We start from the raw sequence: 25,134 nt of genomic DNA on the forward strand, positions 1-25,134 counted from the left end.
CCACTCATCTTGGCATTGCTGATCTGTTTGTGCTTCATATTTTTATGGTTCAGCAATTGTTGCACATTATGATTTACAAGTTTCCATCTTCATTTTGTCCCCAGCTCCAATACTTATTGTTTAGTTACTTTTGTAGGTTAATGTTGTTCAATCTTCTCGTGGTCTAAGTGTGAAAACAAAGCTGCATTCATTGAAGATAAAAGATGAGCTACATGGTCGTCTTTCAATGTCTACAAAGTATTTAGTATGTTCTGTTATCAATGAAGATTTGGAGTCCTTTCCTAAGAAAAATGAAGATTTGCCGCCTGAAGGTTCTTTTACACCTGACATGGAGGATCACCCCAAATCCTTCTCTGTGGAGGAAGATTCATTTATGGATGCATTGACAGATTTTACTTCTGACCAAAGTTTCAATCTCCCTGATCATGACATTCCATCAAACTCAATGTCTGATCTGAATGAGTACACTTTATGCTTTGATGGCGATCAGCAAAATTTGAAACCTACTGAAATTTTCTATGAGGCACAAGACAACAATGTCACTGATTTTGTTGTTCTTACATTTTTGAGTAGGACTCCAGACTCTTGCCTTTATGATGGTATAGATTCACAGGTAATTGGTTATTTCTGTGCTTTACAAAAGACATCTTCGTGTATTTGTCTTCTTATTATTCCAATGGTGCTGTAAGCAGGGTACCAGTTTTGCCTGGTAAAAGAATATTGGTCCATAAAGTTCCAATTTTAATTTGACTTTTCAGTCAGATTAATCGTCTTGCCCCAGAAAAGATTATCGGTCTAAACAATTCTTAATTCAATTTTGAATTTTCAAGTTGTAATTCTGAGAATATAGTTACTGTTCAATATATGTTCAAGCTAATGGCAGGAATATTGCCAAGCTAATTTATTTTTAGACAATGATTGCGAAGCTAATAAGGGCAGGTTGTATTGTGTAAAGTGAATTACCTTTTCACTATGGTAATAGATTACCTTTTCACCATGGTAAATAGATTGTAGAGCACAGAAAATATATATGCTAGCTATATTTGGGAGACTTTAAACAGGTTGCCAGTTGGTAACTAGTAACAGGCAGGGTCTGGGACGTATGCTTGGGTATCCTCTTTCTGTTTAATCCTTGGCTGTCAGTACCTTCCCTTCCACTAAAGCTTGTTGTTTACATGTTTTGCTCATTACAGATGAGTATCCGTATGTCTGCACTGGAGTTCTACTGTAACAGACCCACACTTGTTGCTCTTATCGAGTTTGGAGTTGATGTCAGCATGGTTAATTCTGTGCCAAAGAGTGACCCTGACATGGCAGGTGCAACACACAGTGCAATACCCACTGGGAAGGAACACACTGGCCGTACTGTTGTTAAAGGACTGTTAGGTTATGGAAAACGTCGAACTATTTTCAACATCAAAATGGATGTGGATCGGGTATCTATGTTTCTTAACAAGGAAGATGGTTCTCAGCTTGCGATGTTTGTGCAGGAGAAATTTCTGTTTGACCTGAAGGTGAGTTGAAGGTAGTATAGGGCCGAAGGATATTATTTATTTATCTTCTATATATCTCGGCATGCTATTTAGAATGTTTTCGATGGCTGGTGCTGTTTATAGGATGCTAGATTAATACAAAAACCAAAAATATTCCTTGAGATGACCATCCACGAGAACAGGAACAGGGGACATTCTTAGATTTCATACTTGACTGTTATTTCATTTACACATTTCTTTAATTGTCAGGTTCACCCGGGCTCATTTTCTATTGATGGTATGCTTGGTAATATGAGATTTTGTGACATGTCCCTCGGGCCAGATCATCGGTGGGGTTGGCTTTGTGATATACGGAAACCAGGTGTTGAGTCGCTTATAAAGGTAATATATATTGATGTACATGTCCAGTCATTTTCATGGCTTGGCGATAAATGTTCATCCCTGAATGGGGTACTCCTTCCATATTAATTTTCTGACTTTGTACTAAATCGGCGACAGTTAATATGGAACAGTGGGAGTACCAGATTAGCAGAGTAACAGTCTTCTCTTCAATCCTGAAGTACAGTGTGGCCATGTGTTACATATTTTACTTACAAACAAGATTCTAGCATGGTTGCCAGTATCAAAGCTCAATATGTTGTGTTCGCCGCCTGAAAAACTCGAGTCATAGTTTCTATTAGATTATGGAAGCGCCTAGGTTTATGTTGAGCATAGTTAGGTTAGCACTCTATTTCCTGCATTTTCACTGAGATGCAACCCAAATGCTAAGATCATTTGTCATTTTCATCTGCAAGCTTATAAAAGATGGAATTACATACTTAACCGCACTTGGCCAGTAATTCACCTGCTAGGCCAAAGCACATTTACTTATTTATTACATGCATTAAGCAGAAGCTGGAGAAGTCCATGCATGAGCAAAGAAAGCAAAAAAAGAAAGAGACTTGAGGGATTGGAATGTACCTAAGGATTTGGCTCTTGATAGGACTATGGAAATCAGCAATCCATGTATCAGAACCTTAATTTACTTTCCTTCACTTTGTTTATGAAGCAGCACAAAGGTTGTGGAGGAGCAACTCCACCTTGCTGCTACAATGTGTACAGCACAAGTGTTGAAGGAACAACTTCAATGTGCTGCGCTAGATATCGCTCTAGAGGCGAATGTAGGCTGATAGGGCAGCAAGAGTTCAATCCAGAACTCCTAGGGCACAAGATCTACTCCAAGATCTTAGATAAGAACAACAAGTTCCATTATAGGTAGGGGTACATAGTCTGGGTACAAAGTAGAGGTGAGGACCTCTATTTATAGGGCTTTGGGAATCCTTCACATACTTCTACTTATAGCTGGAATACTCTAGAAACATTATTTAAGGTTCACCATTCTACTCATAGCTACTCATAACTAGAAGACTCTAGAAAACAGTAGGTAGGATAAAGAAAAGAAAAGAAATACTAGACCACAACAGAAGTATCTAAAAGTAGCCAAACAGATTTGACATATGATTATATTTTCATGTTCCTCATCATTCTCCCCTGGTTGTTTGGAACTCGCCCTCGAGTTATCTTCATTGAGCGCTTCTTCTGGATGGTAGAGAGTCAAGTACGCAACATTGAAAGTGTTGGAGATACCCATATCGCTTGGAAGATCTATCACATAAGCATTATCATTTATTTTCCTCACGATAGAGAAGGGTCCACACCTTCGCTGCCTAAGTTTCCCTTTAACACCTAAAGGCAGCCTCTCTTTTCGGAGGTAGACCATCACCTTATCACCGGCTTGGAATGATTTTGGCCTCCTTTTGCAATCAGCAAGCTGGTTATATTTCTGATTTTGTGCTTCCAAAGAACCGCGAATCTCTTCAAATAACTCGGTGTAATTATCAGCAAAGGACAATGCTGATTTTGAGTTTCCCCTTGATGGTAGCTTCACCAGGTCCACCACATGTGATGGAACTTTAGTGTAGACAATGGAAAAAGGGCTCCTTCCTGTGGATCTATGCTTGGAGTTATTGTAGGAGAATTCTGCAAGAGATAAAGCCAAATCCCATTGTCCCTTTCTTTCTCCACAAATGCAACGGATCAAATTACCCAAAAACTTGTTCACCACTTCCGTTTGTCCATCTGTTTGTGGATGAGCAGTGCTAGCAAATTTCAATTCAGTGTTGAATTGCTTCCACAAAGTGAGCCAAAATGCAGCAAGAAACTTGCTATCACGGTCTGAGACAATGGACCTTGGAACTCCATGAAGTCTGATCACTTCTCGACAGAATAGGTTTGCCACATGATGAGCATCCGTTGTCTTGCGGCATGGGATGAAATGAGCCATCTTAGAGAATCTATCCACGACCACAAATACAACATCACTTCCTCGTCATGTTCTTGGCAAGCCCAAGACGAAGTCCATAGAAATGTCCTCCCATGGAGCAACAGGAACAGGCAAAGGCATGTATAACCCTGTGTTCTGGACTTGGCCTTTGCAGGTCTGACATACGGGGCACCGTTGAATGAACTTTCCAGCATCTCTCTTTAGTTGTGGCCAAAAGTAGGGAGCTTCCAGGTTAGCGATAGTCTTGTCCCGTCCAACATGACCACTAAGATCACTTGAATGGAGCTCTCTAACCAGCTTGTCACGTAGAGAACTTCTTGGAATGCACAAATGATCATTTTTGAAGAGATATCCATCTTGCATCAAATAGTCATCACCTAATGGTTGGCCCCTTGCGTGCTTTACCCAAACATGGCGAAAGTCTTCGTCACCCTCATACAACTCCTTTATTTGATCCATGCCCGGAAGTTCAGCTTCAAAAGAAGTCAAGAGGCATGCACGACGACTCAAAGCATCGGCCACTCTGTTAGTTATTCCAGATTTATGCACGATGAGATAGTTAAATCTCTCCAGATATGCTGCCCATCTCGCTAGCATGTGGTCAACATGCTTTTGATTTCTAAAATGCTTCAAGGATTGATGGTCGCTATAAACAATGAAATCTTTAGGCAGCAAATAGACTTCCCAAGTTTTCAACGCTCTAAAAACGGCGTATAATTCTTGCTGATAGGTACTCCATTTCTGTCTAGCTTCACTTAACTTCTCACTAAAGAAAGCAATGGGCTTCCTTTCTTGAGATAGGAAGCTCCAATGCCTACTCCACTTGCATCACACTCCAACTCAAAAGTCTTGTTGAAATCAGGTAGTACCAAGACAGGAGCTTGTGATAGCTTTTGTTTAATCTCATTGAAACTAGCTTCAGCTGCTTCTATCCATTGGAACTTTCCTTTCTTCAAACACTCGGTAATTGGTGCCATGATAGTGCTGAAATTCTTCACAATTTGCCTATAGAAAGTTGCAAGGCCATGAAAGCTTCTTACCTCAGAAATGGTCTTAGGAGTTGGCCATTCTCTGATTGCTTCAACCTTAGAATCATCAACATGAATGCTGTCACATGTTATGACGAATCCTAGGAAAAGAAGTTGTGTTTGTAGGAAAACACATTTCTTCAAGTTGACGTAGAGGTCATTTTCCCTTAGTACTTCTAGCACCTTCCGAATGTGATCAAAGTGTTCATCCTCATCCTTGCTATAGATCAAGATGTCATCGAAATAGACCACAACAAAGTGGGATAAGAAGGGTCTAAGGACTTGATTCATTAAGTGCATAAAGGTACTTGGTGCATTTGAGAGTCCAAATGGCATGACTAGCCATTCAAACAACTCTTCCTTTGTCTTGAAGGCGGTCTTCCATTCATCCCCTGGTCTTATACGGATTTGATGATATCCACTTCTTAAATCTAGCTTTGTGAACACTCTTGCTCCACTAAGCTGATCCAACATATCATCCAGACGGGGAATAGGGAATCTATACCTTACGGTGATCTTGTTAACGGCTCTACTGTCCGTACACATGCGCCAAGATCCATCTTTCTTAGGCGCGAGCTGGGCTGGTACAGCACATGGGCTAATACTTTCTCGAATGTGCCCCTTTTGCAGCAATTCCTCCACTTTCTCCTTCAATATATCATGCTCCTTTGGGCTCATTCCATAGTGTGGAAGATTAGGAAGACTTGCTCCCGGAATTAAGTCAATTCTATGTTGAATTCCTCTCATCGGTGGCAAGCCATGTGGCTCCCCAAGTATGTTCTGAAGTTCTGCCAATAAACCACGTACCTTTACTGGAATTTCAACAGTCAGGTGCTCTTCTCCTTTACAACAAGTGCAGCACACAAATCTGCCTCCTTCAAGTCTTCCCATAAACTCATGAGAGGTATGGGAGATAGTTAACATAGTTTTCCCCTCCTCCTTAGAGGTATTACCTTCGGTTTTGTTTGGTAAGATAATGATCTTTCTCTTGTTCCGAATGAAAGAATAAGAATTTTTCTTGCCCTTGTGTGTAGTATCCACATCAAATTGCCAAGGCCTCCCAAGAAGAACATGGCTGACATCCATGTCAACCACATCACACAACACATTTGAGCGATAATGCTTACCCAAAGAAAGTGGCAGGTTGCATTGTTTGGTGATCCTCATATTAACTCCTTTCTTGATCCATCCAATAGTGTAGGGATTTGGATGATCATGGGTTTCAAGCTCTAAATGGTCCACCAACTTCTGGGAGATAAGATTCTCGCAGCTGCAACTATCAATCACTAGTTTTCATACCTTGCCATTCACCATGCATTTGCTCTCAAATATTTTCTTCCATTCTGTGTCATCGAGTTGTGGTGTGGAACATAGGAGACGCTGGATCACACATACCACTTCTTCACCTTCTTCTTGAAAAACCTCTTGTCCGTCTACATCTTCACATTCGTATTCTTCCTCATCCCTTTCACCATCATGGATAGTCGTGTTAACAAATTTCCTTAGTGGGCAACCGCTGGATATGTGTCCCTCTTTACCACATTTATAGCACTTTGGGCCTTCATTTGCCTTACCCTTGCCTCTAGTTTGTTTCGGGATGGGCTGTTTTGTCTTTGGTGGAGTGGCCTTTTCTTCCACTCTATTAGGTTGGTTCCTAGATGAGCCTTCGGTATGAGGATATGGAGCCTTAGAGCATCTCCAGCCGTTCGCCCCCCCCAGGACGCATAAAAATTGCCCCTGGGGGCGAGCCGGCGATACAATCGGCGCTGGGGGCGGTTTCGCGCCCAGTCGTCGCCCCCAGCTCGCCGATATTGGCCCACTTTTCAGCCCCATTTTGGCGAATAAAGGGCCCATATGGGCGACAATAGGCCCATATTTGGCGTGGTTTGCCGTTGTTCGGCGTTCAATTATGCACATCAATTTTTTTATCACATATTTCATCACAGAAATATCAAATACTTTAACAAAGTAGTACAACAACAAATAGTTCAATACAAATTATATAGTTCAACAAATAAAAACTCATATTTCATCACACGTCGCGTCCGGCGTCGCCCTTGAGCCTCCATAGATGCTCTATCAGATCTTGCTGCAGTTGATGATGCACCTGTGGGTCTCGGATCTCCTGATGCATACTGAGATAGGCAGTCCAGGTTGCCGGTAGCTGGTGATCAACTTCGGCTAGAGGACCCTGCCTGTAGTATGGTTCAGTGTCAAACACTGGGTCTTCTTGCTCGCTCTCGATGATCATGTTGTGTAAGATGACACAGCAAGTCATAATCTCCCACATTTGATCTTTCGACCAGGTCTGAGCGGGGTACCGGACAACAGCAAATCGAGATTGGAGCACACCAAATGCCCACTCGACATCCTTCCTGCAAGCCTCCTGAACCTTCGCAAACCAGGCGTTCTTGCCTCCTGGCACAAGGTTTGAGATCGTCTTCACAAATGTCGACCATCTCGGATAGATGCCATCAGCTAGATAGTACCCCTTGTTGTAGTGCCGCCCATTGATCTCGAAGTTCACCGGAGGAGAATGACCTTCAACAAGCTTGGCAAAGACAGGGGAGCACGGCAGCACGTTGATGTCATTGTGAGTTCCTGGCATACCAAAGGAGTGCCAAATCCAGAGGTCCTGTGTGCCACTGCCTCAAGTACCACACTGCAACCGCCTTTGGCGCCTTTGTACATCCCCTGCCAAGCAAATGGGCAATTCTTCCATTTCCAATGCATGTAGTCGATGCTTCCAAGCATCCCAGGAAATCCTCTTGCTGCATTCTGTGCTAGGATCCGAGCAGTGTCTTCCGCATTGGGTGTTCTCAAGTATTGCGGTCCAAACACTGCCACCACTGCCCGACAGAACTTGTAGAAACACTCTATGCTGGTGGACTCGACCATGCGCCCATAGTCGTCGAGTGAATCACCGGGAGCTCCGTATGCAAGCATCCTCATCGCTGTCGTGCACTTCTGGATGGAGGTGAATCCAAGGGCGCCGGTGCAATCCATCTTGCACTTTAAGTAGTTGTCGAACTCCCGGATGGAATTCACAATCCTGAGGAAGAGCTTTCGGCTCATCCGATAACGGCGCCGAAATGTTTTCTCGCCGTGAAGTGGAGCATCGGCGAAGTAGTCGGAGTAGAGCATGCAGTAGCCTTCGAGACGATGCCGGTTCTTTGCTTTCACCCGCCCCGGCGCCGAGCCACCTCGCCGCGGCTTTTCATTGCTCGCCAGCAGCTGGGCGAGGGCGGCGAGCACCATGAGATGCTCTTCTTCCTGGACGTCGGCCTCGGCTTCCTCCTCCAGCAGCGCGGCGAGCGCTTCCTCGTCATCCGAGTCCATCGCCGAGGCAGGCAAATCGCCGAACACCTTGCGCTCGGCGGGCGTGTACCCGCCGCTAAACTGCCCCTCCGCGGTCGGAAACGGCGGCCGGAAACGCCCAACTGCTGTTGGAGGGGCTGCCGCGGCGAAGCTTTGCTATTTTTCCGGCATGGAATGGCTATCTAGTGGTGAAAGGCGGCGGGCGACGCCGAGCTACTGGCGGCCGAGGGCGGGGGGTGGGAGGCGAGTCGGGGAAGAAAACCTTGACTTTTCCCCTGACGGCGTTGGCCAGCCGCGCTTTTCCCTTGCGCCGGAGCCCCCAACTGCCCCCCAGTGCGCCGGGTTCGGCCTGTGACCGCCGGGTGGAAAAAAAGGCCGAACCGGCGTTTTTCGGCGTCCTGGGGGCGCGACTGGGGCGTTTTTTTGGCGCCAGCGCCGAAAAAGTGGCCTGGGGGGGCTGTTGGGGGCGCGGCTGGAGATGCTCTTAGTTGTCTTTCTCATCCTCACAAACCTCTCAAGCAGCACAAAGGTTGTGGAGGAGCAACTCCACCTTGCTGCTACAATGTGTACAGCACAAGTGTTGAAGGAACAGCTTCAACATAATTTGGCCTTCTTGAAGCACGTTGAACAACATGTTGTTGTGGCGGTCTTGCTCCAAGATTACCTCTCCTTCTTCCTTGATGAACATCTTCCTCTTCTTTAGATGAATCTCCTTCATTGGTAGCAGGGGGGACACCCTTTCTTATCATCTCAACCAGCTGGTCAAATCTCCTACTAAGATCTTCACGCAGCTCTTTGATTTGTTGTTCAGCAGCATCCATCCTCTTCTCCAATTGCTCCATTGCTTGCTGCAACTTGCTCTCGAAGAGGACAGCAAGAACGATTATGGGTCAACGAGGCTCTGATACCACCTGAAGCAGCATAAAGGTTGTGGAGGAGCAACTCCACCTTGCTGCTACAATGTGTACAACACAAGTGTTGAAGGAACAACTTCAACGTGCTGCGCTAGATATCGCTCTAGAGGCGAATGTAGGCTGATAGGGCAGCGAGAGTTCAATCCAGAACTCCTAGGGCACAAGATCTACTCCAAGATCTTAGATAAGAACAACAAGTTCTATTATAGGTAGGGGTACATAGTCTGGGTACAAAGTAGAGGTGAGGACCTCTATTTATAGGGCTTTGGGAAGCCTTCACATACTTTTACTTATAGCTGGAATACTCTAGAAACATTATTTAAGGTTCACCATTCTACTCATAGCTACTCACAACTAGAAGACTCTAGAAAACAGTAGGTAGGATAAAGAAAAGAAAAGAAATACTAGACCACAACAGAAGTATCTAGAAGTAGCCAAACAGATTTGACATATGATTATATTTTTATGTTCCTCATCTATTGTTCCTCATCAGTTTACCTGTAATCTCTTCTTTTTGGGTTCTCACAGTTTGCTGTTGGGTTTCATCTCTAGGGTTACGTGGGGTATCCACTATAGCAGGCGTAAGCCCCAGCCTGTAGCAGGATAGGCTACGGCCAAGTAGGAGCAGCAGTACGGGTTACTTCCTTGCAGGATTGATTCCCTGATGGGAGGTATCAATTTGTAGTAGGAAGGTCTTTAGGAAGAGAAATAGAAGTTGGACTCTGAGAGGAGGCCTGTACGAGGAAACCCAAGCAATCAATAAAGTCAAGTCTTTTTCCCCAAGCTATTCTTTTCCTCCTCTGTTACCCCCTCAACACCGGCAAGACACCTGCCCGGTGGATTTTCATCGGTCCTCAGGCACCTTCAGACCATGGCTATGCGCTCCAACCCACGATCCTAACACCTAGCCTAACCCAACTTGCTTGGGACAAAAGGCTTCATTGTTGTTGTTGTTGTTGGTGGTGGTGGTGTTGTGACATCTGTTAATAACAGTATGGTAAATAGTTCTCTGTTATGTGGCTCGAATTACCTTTTAATCAAATGTGCAACTTTGAAATGGTTATGATTGCCACATATACTTGAAGTTCGATAATACATTTGTTTCCGGCAGCTGAAGCAGTAGAGTAATTTTTCTTTCCATTCTTTTGCAGTTTGCCTTCCAGTCTTATAGTGCCGACGATGATGACTATGAAGGTCATAATTACAGTCTGACTGGGCAGCTTTCTGCCGTCCGTATTGTCTTTCTTTATCGGTTTGTCCAGGAGGTATACATCACTAAGCCAAGTTGGATTATCTGATCTTCCATGATATGTATTTTTTGAAGTGCTTTTTTGTTTTGCAGTTTACTTCTTACTTCATGGAGCTTGCTACCCCTCACACTGAAGAAGCAATTAAGTTTATGGATAAAGTTGGAGGTTTTGAGTGGTTGATTCAGAAATATGAAATGGATGGTTCTTCTGCCATAAAGCTGGATCTTTCACTTGATACACCCATTATCATTGTCCCGAAGAATTCCCAGAGTGAAGAGTATGTCCATGCTTTACGTTCTTCAGTTTAATAATTCATTAGGACTGTTTCCATTAATTAATCTAATAGTCTAAAATAACTATGGCATACCACACTTGTGGGACAAAATTTTGGCAAACAGAAATGATGAGTCGTCGAGATAGCGACCTGTGAATTAGTCTAGACAGCTAGGATTAGTCGTGGTTAATCGTTGACTACCATCATGTACCATGCGTTACAAATATTATCCTAGATACGAATATAGCACACACAAAATGCGTCAAGGGGTCGCATGTACCATGAGTAAGGCAATGTTGACAAATAAAACAAAGGAGTTTAAACATATGAACCATCAGCCATGCCCATTAGCCATGAATGAATACTGAACAAGTCAACACATCATGTGTCACACAATGTTACAACAAATAGTTAAGTGGCATCAGCCTAAGTGCATAACAAATAAGTACCTGACGGCATTATTCCCTAAGAAAAGTTCCTAAGGACATTATCAAAAGCAACAAAAGGCTGCACAATCCAGAAGTTTTCTCCAGTCCCCATTATTTCGCATCACATCCTTCGGCCTCGAGTCAAACATCTGGTTGCTCATCCAATCAAAATTCACCGGCTTCATGGCTTTGTCCAGCATCATTTTGTGTTTCTCCTCCTTTGTCGTCGTCGCTATCAATGTCCCAGTTGTCCATCTCATCTTTGCCCTCACCCATGATATCTTACTAGAAGGGTTAGGCGCGCTTCGCTGCACTGTTGGTGTTGTTGTGATTTCATAGTTTTTGTTTGTTATTTGGTTTGGCGCGTTGGGAAGATGATGGTGTTTTTTTTTATAATGCGGTGTCTTGGTGGGCTTTCTTGGCAGTGTGATTATGTGTTATCTGCTAACCAACCCATACTTGTGCGGTGAAGTTTCTTTACGCTGGTGGCCGCATGTATCATATTGGTGCTGCATTGTCACATGTTGGCGCCTTTTCTCGTGGTAGTGCGAGGGTGCACAGGATTGATATGTTTTTTATAGGCTGCCTCTGCCGATTACTTCAACAAATCGTTTACCTGGTCAAAATCGTTAATCAAATCCAAAATTGAACACCTTAATTAATGGTGAACTAAATCCAAAATTGAACACCTCAATTGAATGGGAGGGATCCAAACATAGTGAATTAGAAGATTTTGCTACTACTCAACCTCTTCTTCAACAACTGTCTCCATCCTCTTCCTAAAACAAGTGATATGAGGGCCTATGGGTCTACTAGTATCACCACGAGCAGTCCTTGGGAAGTTCCGCCCTCTTAGGCGTCATTTGGTTTCACGGGATCCTGCCCGCTATTTCCCTGGTTAAGAACCCCACATGGAAAGTTAGTCTCGATTTTCCTGCCATAGCATTAGTTCATGCCCCGATCGATCCAATATCTCCGGGTTTCCCTCCCACGTCTCCCCACATCAGGAGAATTGTCCCCAGCCGCCGTTTGCGTTCTCTTCGCCTCCCACTTACGAAATCCGTAGGCTATGGCCCGACCTCCTCTGCCTTGGCCTTCCTGTTGGCAGTCTCCTCAACAACAACACCCGCTTCGTCTCCTTCCAATCACGAGCAGCGGCCTCCCCTCCCTTGGGTGTTGCCAAAGAACCAAATGGAAAGGAGATCATCCCCATGGGAGAAGGGGATCCCCTGTGTCCGTGAAAATCCCCCACAGGGATTTGTTACCCTGGGTAGTCCTCCCCTTGCAACCAAACAAAGCCTTAGTGTTTCCGTAGCACCCATTTCTGAATAAACATCACCCCAAGTTAATTCATCACCATCATCGTCTAGGTGAACAGGTTCGGCATGAGCAAACCCATTCATTTTCCCACTGAAATTCCTCAAGGATTAGTAGCTCCTGAAATCTTGTTTTCATTCTCTCTTTGTATGGAATATACATGCTTATTCAGTTTCTTGTGCTCCAAATGATTTGTGGTATGGATCTGCAAGCACAAGTTTCATTAAGCAATGAAATGGCAGCTGCAATTAACATATGAAATGTACTCCAATTGCGCTCGCAGCCACCCGATGACGAACAACAAAGAGTCATGATTCTCTTTGCCAACGATTGGAGCTCGAAAGCAAGTCCACCATATGCATCCCACCAAGAAATTACAAAAATATCATGCATATGAAATCAAAGTTTAGACATTGCTCAAACTGATAAAAAATAAATTAATTATGCTTATATAAATCGTTGTGCTCCTCACTGCTGAAGAGACTTCTTATTTTCTTCTTACCCTTCGAGAAATCGGGAGAACACCAAAACTACTAGCGAAAAGCACTTTCACCTGGCTAGCACTTAGCAAGGTTAGTTTAGTTTGCTTGGAAGGGGAGCACATTCTTATTATGAGAAGGGGTCATTCGAGCCTATGGAAATAGGATACTCTGTTTACATAGAAATCCCTACGTCCTTACATTCTATTTAGGATTAGGAATAGGTGTAATCAGACCTGCTTTTGACATATCTATCCTATTCTTATTTGGGTACCATATGCACCTCTTTGGGCTTCTATTGTTCCTTTTATCTCGGTCTTTGATTGCCATTTTCTTTGAGAAGCAGCCTTCAACTCTCTCATTGTCGCAATGCTTATCTTGCTCTGGTGTTCATTCCTACCATCTTCTGTACCACATCATTGAAGATTGACCGCAAGTGTTGCAGCAAGCTTTTCTGTTTGTCTCTTTGATGTGATTTTTTCTTTTGCTTGGATTCAAGATCGATGATGCCCCATACAACATCTGCTCCATCTGTTGGTCCCATCTCTTTTCAACAGTATTTAGCACCTCTTTTTGTAAAGCAGGTTTCCCTTGCAAAGCTTCTTTACCATCAGCAATCCTTAGAGCAATAAATAGTGGTTGTGAAGCTCTCATGCAATTCTCCACTAAAGTCTAAAAGGGCAGGGAAAGCACAGTTTTTTCACTCTTCCCCGATGGAGTTGGCTTGAATCTGTTAACAAAGACAGCTTCAAAGTAAGCAACGATGTTGCAAAACGAGCAACTGCAAGCCTCATAAGATCACCACCATTGGTCTTCTTACTCATCAAATCAAGAATTCTTCACTGAAACTCCGGTATCTTCCTAACATCCACCAGCATGAGATCCAAGCAGTGGGCAGCACAAGGAGTCCCGAAAATATGAGGAGCCCTGCACCAATCTGTTCCAGAAGAGTCAGTAACACGACCTGCAGAACCTCATGGAAGATCTAGTAGCCGCAAGCAGATGCTGAAGTCCTGCAGCTGAAGAGGTCGGCTCAATGTGACTGTCCTTGCCGCATTAGGTGCAATGAGGACGAGGGCGGCTTGCACCTTGTGGAAGCCAGTAGAAGAGACGGAGCACTAAAGCGGGAACCATCCGGTGCGACAACGGTGTAGCAGGTGAACGGGCAATGATCACTGAGGGCACCTCCAACATACCTGGAGGCAGGCGGAGCGGCGGTGGTGTGACCTGGAGGTAGCCTAGGCATCGATCTGCCGGCGGCGGCGGCGACACACCCTAGGAGGCGGCAACGGCGGCCTGAGATGGTGGAGCTTCGAGGAGGAGAGGTGGCTTCGATCTAAGAGGCTTGGACTAGGAGCACGGTGCCCAGATGGGATTGTGACGGGAACTTCAATCTGGACACGGGCTTCGAGTTTGATGAGGTCGCGCTGTGGGCGGATGTGGAGATCGGCTCAGTCCAAGCGAGGAGGTTGCAATCAGGGGTTGGGAAAGCAGAAAATCGGGCAAAATAGACAAAACGAAACCGAGGTCGATCGAGAGAGGTGAGACTGGAAAATTTCCGCCATGGGAAAAATCCCCTAAGGGCCTCTTTGATTCACAGGATTCTCAAAATGCAGGAATAGAGTGTCATATTCCTCTTGTATCCTACAGGATTACAAAACTACAGGAATTTGGCTGGAAGAGTGTTTGATAGCACAGGAAAAACAAAGGAATTCTACCATGAGGTTTGAGTGGATGGAAAATTTCCTCCAAAATTTTGTACAAATGAATCCTATGGAAAAATTCCTAAGGGTTCCAATCCTGTGAATCAAACAGGTACTGTAGGAAAAAATCGTAAGGATCCAGATCCTACAGGATTACAAAACTACAGGAATTTGGCTGGAAGAGTGTTTGATAGCACAGGAAAAACAAAGGAATTCTACCATGAGGTTTGAGTGGATGGAAATTTTCCTCCAAAATGTAGTACAAGTGAATCCTATGGAAAAACTCCTAAGGGTTCCAATCCTGTGAATCAAACAGGCACTGTAGGAAAAAATCCCAAGGATCCAGATCCTCCGAAACCTTGGCTCATGATACCATACTAGAGCAACTTCACTGTATTGCACAGCCCAAGGGGCAAATATATAGGACAAGAGACTTGGAGTACAAGTAAGGAAATCTAGACTAATACGAATACTTACGGATACTCCTTAACAGCGTTAACGGCATTATGATGCAAGAAAGCATGCTATTTATCTCCACTGTAAGGAGCAATTTTACTGTTTTGAATAGCACAACGGGGCAAATATATAGTACAAGAGACTTGAAGTACTCCTTAATAACAATAACGGCATTATGATACAAGAAAGCATAACATTTATCTTCACATCTTTCTGTAGCTATATACAACTGGATTTGGGGCAACTGAAAGTTAAAAATGATTTTAGTTGGCACGGAGGTGAAGAGAGTGACCCATCTGCTGTGCGTCTTGATGTTCTCCATGCTGAGGTATTTATTGGACTCAAACTAAATTGTTTAGTTTCCTCACCTAGGTTATTTATTCTCCTGCTTCAATAACATGCAAATAGATAAATGGAATCAACATGGCGGTTGGAGTCAATGGCACTCTCGGGAAGTGTATGATTCGAGAGGGTCATGGCATCAATGTAGGAGTGCGGCGTAGTCTGAGGGATGTTTTCCGAAAGGTCCCAATGCTCTCCATGAAAGTTCAGGTGATTAATTTGTTTTTCGTATAAAGTTTGGCTTGTTATCTCTTGCTTATTTGATCGCCATAGTTTTGTACTTTAGATCTGACATCTTGTTTTCTGGCCTGATTTTTATAGTGCAATCCTATTTGACACTGTATGCATGCTCTTGCTCTATTTATTTGTGCTCTTCACTCAATACTTGAAAAGTTAAACTAAAGCTCAAAGATAGTTCAGATGCTGAGTTTCCATCTCCAGAATACTTTTGTTATCTGTTGGATGCCAAAGTGACAATGATAAAGAAGGTACCAGAAGGTACCGGCAGCAATGGTTACTTGCTCAGCTTTATGTTGGCAGATGCATCAATGGAGAATATTTTATGAACTGTCCACCCCTATGTGGTTATAGCTGAAATCCAATATGTTTTTGTAATTCTATGTTCTTTTTTCTGCAGATAGGATTACTGCATGCTGTTATGTCGGATAAAGAATACAACGTCATCACAAGTTGTATTTCGACAAATCTATCGGAGACACCCAATCTTCCCCCCAGTTTCCGTGAAAACGTAAACCGGACAAAAGAGTCAATACGCCTACTTGCGGATAAAGTTAACCTTAATAACCATTTGATGCTTTCACGTACTGTTGTCATCATGACTGTGAATGTCCACTATGCTTTGCTAGAACTTTGCAATGGTCCAGATGCCGAGTCACCCCTCGCGGAACTTGCTGTGAGTATCCTTTAAGAGTTACGCGACTTGTCTTGTAGGGGAAAGAATCAATGAGATTGTTTATCACTGGTCCTGTAAATATTTCATATTATGTGTCCCGCACATTTTTAATGCCTGTTCAAGCTTTTATGCAATGTATTTTTTAACCCTGATAGCATGTTGGTTACTGTCATACATTTCTTTTTCTGCAGCTAGAAGGTTTATGGGTTTCTTACAGGACAACTTCACTGTTTGAGATGGATCTATATTTGTCTATACTTAAACTTTCGATTCGTGATATCCGCCCAGATACAAAGTCTGAGATGCGCTTGATGCTTGGATCTTATTCAGAGACTTCTAAGCTGAACACACCAGACCCTTCATCAGATGGGGGGGTTTCTAACCTAACCATGCTGATACTAGATTATCGATGGCGTTCTTCCTTCAAATCGTTTGTTATAAGAGTCCAACAGCCTCGCATACTTGTTGTCCTGGATTTTCTGCTTCCAGTAGTTGAGTATTTTGTGCCTTCCATAGGTACAATAACAGGCAGAGAGGAAAGTCTGGACCCAAAAAATGACCCTCTTATGACCTCAAATGACATTGTACTTTGTGGGCCTGTTTTCTTACAGAGAGAGAATGTTATTCAACTCTCTCCTGAGAGGCAACTAATAGTTGATGGTTGCGATATTGATGAGTTTACTTATGATGGCTGTGGAGGCACCGTATCATTATGTGAAGAGCTTGACAAGAAGGGGCAGTTACACTCTGAGACTATAATCATTGTTGGGCGGGGTAAAAAGCTAAGATTCAAAAATGTCAAAATTGAGGTGCATGCTCAGTGAACTTGTGATTTGCTTAATTTTCTTCCTTTAACATAACTCTTATGGTTTTGAATGATGTCCTAATTTTTGACTCATACCATTGCTATGTACCCTAACTTCATACTTTTTTGTATGTATACAAGAATGGTGCATTACTGAGGAAGTGTGTTTACTTGAACACTGGAAGCAGCTATTCAATCTCTGCTGAAGATGGTGTTGAGGTTTCAGTGTTGGAAACTTCTTTTAATAACGATGAAGACAATCGTTTCCAAAGTGAAGAATACAATAGACAATTCAATGCACTTCAGCCTGCTGCTGGTTCACCTTCAAACCAAATGTTGAATTTTACATTTGAAGCGCAGGTATGAGTACACTGACTTTAGAAGTTATATCAATTCCCTGGCAAACATGCACCATTGTGCATTCAATTGGGTCCGTCTGTTAGTTAAATGCTACTTTAAGTCTTATACTTTTGGATTTGCTATTAACCGTTAGCCGTTTTTGTGCATACCACTGAGACTCTTTAGCAATCCATATGCTGGTATCTCAAAAGTGATAGACGTACGTGTATCAGTGGCAGTCTGAAGAGCTGCATGCTAAAAGCAATCCCATTTCTAGAAGTTCTGGTTACAGTTAGATGGTTTAAGAGGTTTGGTAATGGCCCACGCTAGAGGCCGATCCTGGAGCAACAGTGCTTCTCGTCCTGGAGCAACAGGTACATTAGTTTTGTTTGCCGGATGTTCGCTCCCAGGGAACTCGTCTTCCATCTGGATCTTGCTAGATGGCAGGTTGCTTCCTCCAGAGAATGAGTGTGGAAGAAATTGGAGCACTGCTATTTGGTAATAGAGCATGAGGTGAAGGCAGGGTTTCTAGGCATGGCAGGCACACGTGACCAGTCTTGACCGTGAATTCCTTGGCTACTAGCCCCAGACTTGGCGCATGATGAGGCTTCCTGTGCAGGACGTTGCAGGATGCTGGTCATCAAGTGAATGTTGGTGGCCATGGCACTGCAAAATCTCAATTACAATTTGAAGTGCTATCTGTACTTAATCTTTTATTCCCTCTTGAATACACATGAGATCTGTGTATCATTGCATTACTGACAGTTTAAACCTACAACCATACACACCAGCGACAGCAAGGTGAGACTTCGACCAAAGCAAATAAACTACTAGACAGCCTTGGTAGACAGTAGCCTCAAGCGCGCTAATCTCCTAGCTGCTGCCAAAATTCAGAGATGTCCTTCCTCCAGTATTTGCTTAAGGATCAGCTGCACATTAGGTTAGTCTCCATTGAGTACACAATCATTCCTATGTTACCACATCATCCAAGTACCCATCATGATCAAATTGTGTTAGTATTAATCCGAGGCGCATAGTAGATCATCCGAGGACCAAGCAATCACACGAGCACGGCACCGAGATTTGTTAACGAGGTTCACCATGGTGGCTACATCCCTGGGTCCTGACTATGGGCGCTCCTCTCCATGACACCGCTACAATACCGCACCCCGGCCGCCCGGGCCCCAGCACACGACGCCGGCTCCCCTGCGTGTGTGTGCTATTATGTTGGCATAGGTTACATCTTGTGTCTACCTTCTCATTATATAAGAGTCCTAAGATACAGGTGTCCTATTCGAACATGTCTTTGTACCCTATGTACACAAAGTCCAAATTCAAATCCAATTGTAACCTACCTTGTACAAATATTCAACACAATTTTAACAAACTCCACCTTGACGAATATTCTTCATCACCTTGGGTTCATCCATGCGTCGAACCTCCGTGTACATTGGACTTGAGATTATATCATGCTCAGGTCACTACGCTCTCCTGAATCCACCTGTTCTCCACCAAGCACTTAATCTTTCACATTTACATATTTGCTTCATAAAGCTCTCAAGCTTCCTAATCATCAAATTGTTTTTCCTTAAACCATTAACAGGAATAACAACATGTATTCCTATCTTGAAACAGGCTTCACCCCGCTTTATAGATTACAGGTCCAAGTGCAGGAAAAGTAAAGATAACTGCTGGGGCAACAGCACAAACATGCCCTAAAAGAAAAGAAGAAAAAACCCACCAAGTGTCCGGTAGATCAGTGACTATGAGGCATAGGAAGAAGTTGTCCTCTCAGTCATCGCGTCCAACATGCCGCCAAGCCGGTCCCGGTCCCACTGTCTAGAGAGTGGGTGCCAGTGCTGCAGAAAGGCTAGAAATTTGAAAATAGAATCAGTGGCCCGCCGTAAGAAAACACACTCAACATGGTACATGGTACATATATGCATGAAACCCCTCATCCAACATGGTAATACGAAATGGTATAATAAGCCTAATATATATCTAACGTCCACCAACTGTCATGTTCAGGAGATGCATCTTCGACCAGAGGTCCAGGATTCAGTGTGTGCACATTTTCTTTAACTCATAACAGTGGTAGTTTGCCAGTGATCTATTGAGTTGGGGGCATACAGATTCCTTGTGGTATGATTTCTTGATGGTGCACATTTTTATTTGGGAATGTGCAGGTTGTCTCGCCAGAATTTACTTTTTATGACAGTTCAAAGTTAACAATGGATGATTCCTTGCACATCGAGAAGCTTCTTCGTGCCAAGATGGATTTCAGTTTCATGTTTGTCTTTTCTCTCTAGTTCCACTACTAAACCATTTTTTTCGTTTATGTCACTGTAGACCTACTAGTTTGTCTCCTTACTGATATAAACTCTTACATGTAAACAGGTATGCTTCAAAAGAAAAAGACATATGGGCTCGATCGGTCGTTAAAGACCTGACAATAGAAGCTGGTTCCGGTCTTCTTGTTCTTGAGCCAGTAGATTTTTCCTGGAAATATACTTCAGTCAGTGAAAAGACAAACATAATATTGACATCTTCAGAAATATGCATCCATCTTTCTCTCGGTGTTGCTTCTCTCATGCTCAAACTGCAAAATCAGACCCTTGCAGCTTTGCAGTTTGGCAATATTAACCCACTGGTCTCTTGCACCAACTTTAAGCGAGTTTGGGCGTCACCAGAAGGTACTTGTGTGTTAGTTCATTTAGTTTTTGTTGCAAGACACATTAGTGTTTTTTTTTGTTTCTTTTTGTTCAACTGGTTACACCCCCTGTTAATTTAATTGATCAATCATATATTGTAGGTGATCTACCTGGTTACAATCTCACCTTCTGGAGGCCACAAACTCCTTCGAATTATGTTATTTTGGGTGATTGTGTGTCCTCAAGGTAATTTTCCCTCTGAGAACTGCCACCTGGTGACAATATTTTTCTGTTGTGAAGTATGCGCTGGGTATTAGTAGCACTGTACCAGCAACTTTGATAGTCATATCAGTCTGTGCGCTCAGTGACCCAGATAAACACTAGGATTGGCATGCGACTGAATGCAGCTACTTTCTAGAGTTCTTGCTTGTCCAACAATCGGCTATATCTGGATTGGTAGTACATCCAGAATCAGTGCCATTCAGATCATTCTTCCGCTGTGAAATGTAGGTCTGATGCAGAGTATCATGCCATTGGTCTGAAATAGAGCCACCGCACAGTCCGGCAGTGCATTCTTTGGCGCAAGAACAGACAAGTCTGGTTGGTCCAGAAGGTTTCGTTCGAGGCACAGGCGCCGATCGGCCAGTCTGGTCGGTCGGACCAGATAGTCTTGTCGGCCCAGAAGGTCGAGGCCGACATACAGGCACTCACGGGACTGTTCGGTAGTGCAAATTTTGCCCTGCTCCTCCTCCTTCTCTTCTTTGAATCTCTGCTCCTCGCTTGGGACTTGGCCTGCCTTCCTTTCTTCTCCATGGTGCATGCCTTCGTACCTAACCATGCATATCATTTCGGCTTGAGGTAGTAGCCATGTCTCATCCAAATGAATCAGGAGTTCAAGTAGGAGTGAAGTCACCTCGGTTTCAATGGCATGTTGTCATACCCGTGCATGTAGCTGCACCAGGCTTAGTTGTCATGGGCTGTGGCCCAATTGGTCTTGGGCGTGTGCTGGCGCTGGAGATGATAAAAGAATCAGCGACACCAGAAGGGAGGCATCAATCAGAACAGAACAGGCCCACTTCTTCTTCCTCGGCTCACTCCTCCCCCTCGTGGCCAGACGAGTATATCTCCCCCATGTATCCTCTCTTGCTCTTCTATCCTTGATCTATGCTTCTCCCATCCTTTAGTTATCTTCTCTGGATTATATCCCCTCAGTGATCCTAGGTTTGATGAATTTGATTCATACACCCGGGACACTTGTATCAACCTATTTGTGCTGTTCGGTATCAATTTGTTACGTCCCGACTCAGGGTTGTGACAAACGTGCGCGAGATCTTGTAACCGGTCCACTTGGAGCTTGAGGGCTTTGGATCCATGGCGGTACCCATGGGGTGCTCCGCATCAAATTTCCATCTTGAAGTTATTCTTGTCATCGAGCTACTCCAGACTAGATTCCTGTGAGGGGGCCTCTTATGAACACATTGCTTCTTAGGATCACTTGCACTTGGCAACTTGAGCACATTTGCTAACTCTTTTTTTTTGAAGTGTATTAGTTCATGTTGGTCATCCAAGATAATGTCTTCAAAGATTGTCCTCAAGCTGAGTGTGGCAACGAATTGATGGATGAGTTAATCATTCCAGTCTTGTTGCATATGCTCATGAGGTGATAATTCCAACCATGTAGCAATCCACATGAAGTGAATTCCTCAATGGATTGGCACTACTAGCGCCCTTCATCTCTGTTAGATCCGAGCCAAGTCTTATGCTCACCACAAGCTGGCGTAGCCCCTACCACATGACCTTTTGTAGTACGAGCGTGCCCTATCTGAAAGTTCTAGGCTTGTAGTGACTAATCACGCAATTTTGAAACCAAATATGGGCTTTGAAGTGCAGTTCTTGAAGATTTGTACGAATAAATGTGAAATTGGATAGATGGATTACTCATTGACCAGAGGAATTGAATGGAGGAGGTCAGTTTCCTTGCTCGCCCTAACTTGGCGGAGCAATTGTGACGGGGGCGACCGATGGAGAAGAATGCCGGTTCCAGCGAGGATTCCAACGAGGCGATGGGCCAGAAAGGAGCATGGAGAGGGTCGAAATCTACGACAGGGGCGAAAGAGCTTGAGCAGTATGGGCATGAAGGAGTGTGGGATTAAACCCTAAACTAGTGTACGGGTAGCTAAATGAGTTTAGTTCACGCTATGTCCGGTAGCACAAAGTAACTTCAGTGCTGAAGTACTAGGCAAAGACTTGGCGAAAATTTCACTGAGTCGTTGGGCACTTCTAGGGCTGACGTCACCCAGTGAGATAGGAGTTTTAGATTCGAATCCGTGCTTTATCACATTCGTAATCCGGTAGTTCTTGATATGAGTTTTAGATTTGAATTTCCGTGCTTTATCAAATTCCAAATTTGTAATCCGGTAGTTCCTGGTAGGAATGCTATGTACTTCCTCTGTAAAGAAATATAAAAGTGTTTAGAACAGTAGTTCTCAGTGCAACAAAGATATTCAAATTTTCAACTTCTTTTGGTAGTTCCGTGATAAATATTGCGAGTCGAGCTGTCGGGGTATTAACTTGTGGATTAACCAAGATTAGTTAGGATTGGTTGCGACTGATTGTTAGCTAATGGTTGACTACAATGTGTTATAAATACTATACTACTCCCTCTGTTCCTAAATATTTGTCTTTTTAGATATTTCAAATGGACTACCACATACGGATGTATATAGACATATTTTAGAGTGTAAATTCACTCATTTTGCTCCGTATGTAGTCACTTGTTGAAATCTCTAGAAAGACAAATATTTAGCAACGGAGGGAGTAGACACTAATATAACAATACCTGCTGCCATACATGACCATTTACCCCTTACAGCAAGTGGCCTTGGCCTTCACGTCCCCACGAAGCAATGGCGCCAACAACCTGAAAGACAAAGCGGCAAAGGAAGACAATGTTGACAAATAAAAAAAGAATTTCAGCATATCATCAGCGATGAATGAATACAAAACAATCGCATCATCCAAGTGCAACATTACAACATATAATTAATTAGAATAAATGCATCACACAAACGGCAACATTCCAACATATAATTAAGTGGTCTTGGGGCAAGTGCATATACACTTCAACACCCCCTCTCACATGTGACATGGGAAGTCAACACATGAACAGTCTCGTTGCGCTCCCTGGTCGCTCCGCCCGTAGGCTTAGCGTGCTTCACTCGTGTTGCTCTGCCTCGTCCGTCAGCTTGCCACTCCGCCCCGCCAGCTCCGGCACCGCTAGGCCGCTGCTCGCCCGCCCTTCTTCTCAGCCAACCGCCTCCACGATCTGGTGTCAGGGCCGCGTGCTGCTGCTCTGGGCATTGACTTGGTGTGGAATGGTTGTAGATTGGCGCCTCTGTTCTTTTTCTTTTTGGGCTTCGGCTACTATTTTGGGCGTTGAGTACTCTTGGGTTTTCGACTGATAGCTTCCCACATGCCCAAGTCTTATGTAAATATTACGCCCCATGGGCTATGCAATAGAGATAAGTTGCATCCATAACAACAACAACAAAGCCGTAAGATCTCGAAACCTAGTCATGGGTGTTAGGAAATATGCAACTTGTATTCCCATCAGGAACATAGTAAGAAGTGGTAAGATTCTCGACTAGCAACAGAAAGAGGAGTACCATCAACAGTGAGTACATGGACAGGAAAATCAAGTGATCTAAGAGAGGACAAATTGGATGAATGAGAAGACATGTGAAAAGAAGCTCTGGAGTCCAGAACCCATAAGGATGTACCCTGACTGTGTGGAGGGTGGTTGCTTAATGCGGGAAGTATCAGTTACAGAACCAGCTGTACCCGTCGAAGAAGAGCCTGAAGCGGCAAGCAGACGCTTAAGTATCAGAATATCTTGCTCAGTCCAGGTGGAGGCTGAAGATGTCGAAGTAGAAGTCCCCGAAGCTGATCTCCGCCGCCTTACGCATGTGTCGCTTCTTCTGGAAGCACTGATACTCAACATGACCATCCTGTTTACAGTAGTCACAGTGAGGACGAGAGCGACCCTGACTGCCAGTAGGAGTGGGCAAGAGCGACGGAGCACTTGAGTGGGGAGTAGTCGGTGCAGCATGCGGTACAGCAGAAGCTCGAGTAGCAAGCACATAGGGAACCTCGAGTAAACCAGCACCACGTAAGCGAGTCTCCTCAGCACGAATCTCAGAAAGCGCCTCCATGAGAGAAATACGGCCACGAGCAAACAACTGAGCGCGCCTGGGCTCAAACTCCTTGCGGAGCCGAGACAAGAACTCGTAGACACGATGGAACTCCAAATCAGCCTGCACAGCCTGGCAACATTGGCAAGTACGACAACGAGCAATGCGGAGAGAATCAAGCTAACGCCAGAGAGCAGAACTCTGTGCATAGAAATCATCAACAGTGGAGTCACTCTGCTGAAGAGCATGCTCCTGGCAAACCATAGACAAGTATAAGGCATCACCAGAAGGCTGATAACGCTGGGTCCACATCTCAAATACAGTAGGGAGGCCCAGGAGCTCAGAGGCAAACTAAGGCAGAACACTAGCACTGAGAACAGCGGCGGCATGAGCATCATCATCAAGCCACCGAGTGTAAGTAGACAGAGCCTCATGATAAGTGTGAAGAGCGTCCTCATAAACCAAACCCTGCTCATCATAAGCACGAACAACAGCGTCATCAGCAAGCTTAGCCGCATCCTTCGCAGCCTGATTAGCATCTGCAGCAAGAACCGATGGCGTCGGCGGAGTAGGGGCCACAAGAGGAACTGGGCGTCGTGGACAGGCGACCTCGCGAGAAAGAACGCCCCAGAGACGAATGCCACGCATATGAATGCGCATGAAGCCGACGAACTCGATGTAGTTGGTACCATCAAAGATCACCAAACGACGAGGAACTGCAACGTAGCCTGGCGATGTAGACATTGTGCCCTTCCTTTTTTTAAAGCACCAACAAGCACTGACGCGAGTACCAGAGGATCCCAACGAGAACCGCAGAGAGCCGGCGCTAGCAACAGGAGACGGCTACAGAAAACCAGCGGTAGCGGCGATGAAAAGCAGCACGCACTCGGGAGACACCAACAGATCGGGGC

The 25,134-nt window shown here is 44.3% G+C and overlaps 1 protein-coding gene across 1 annotated transcript in view; it reads left to right on the forward strand.

The window, feature by feature from the left end:
• LOC123127457 (uncharacterized) overlaps positions 1-25,134 on the forward strand; it is a 93,645-nt gene that overhangs the window by 30,512 nt on the left and 37,999 nt on the right. Inside the window, exons 26-38 of the mRNA XM_044547178.1 lie at positions 137-613; positions 1,194-1,514; positions 1,743-1,874; positions 10,228-10,341; positions 10,419-10,603; positions 15,203-15,311; positions 15,392-15,535; positions 15,963-16,238; positions 16,430-17,047; positions 17,185-17,403; positions 19,569-19,672; positions 19,780-20,075; positions 20,195-20,279. Coding sequence (XP_044403113.1) covers positions 137-613; positions 1,194-1,514; positions 1,743-1,874; positions 10,228-10,341; positions 10,419-10,603; positions 15,203-15,311; positions 15,392-15,535; positions 15,963-16,238; positions 16,430-17,047; positions 17,185-17,403; positions 19,569-19,672; positions 19,780-20,075; positions 20,195-20,279 — 3,080 coding nt within the window. The remainder of the gene's footprint in view (positions 1-136; positions 614-1,193; positions 1,515-1,742; positions 1,875-10,227; positions 10,342-10,418; positions 10,604-15,202; positions 15,312-15,391; positions 15,536-15,962; positions 16,239-16,429; positions 17,048-17,184; positions 17,404-19,568; positions 19,673-19,779; positions 20,076-20,194; positions 20,280-25,134) is intronic.

The sequence above is a fragment of the Triticum aestivum genome, chromosome 6A, assembly GCF_018294505.1.
Source record: "Triticum aestivum cultivar Chinese Spring chromosome 6A, IWGSC CS RefSeq v2.1, whole genome shotgun sequence".
NCBI classification, from domain to species: domain Eukaryota; kingdom Viridiplantae; phylum Streptophyta; class Magnoliopsida; order Poales; family Poaceae; genus Triticum; species Triticum aestivum.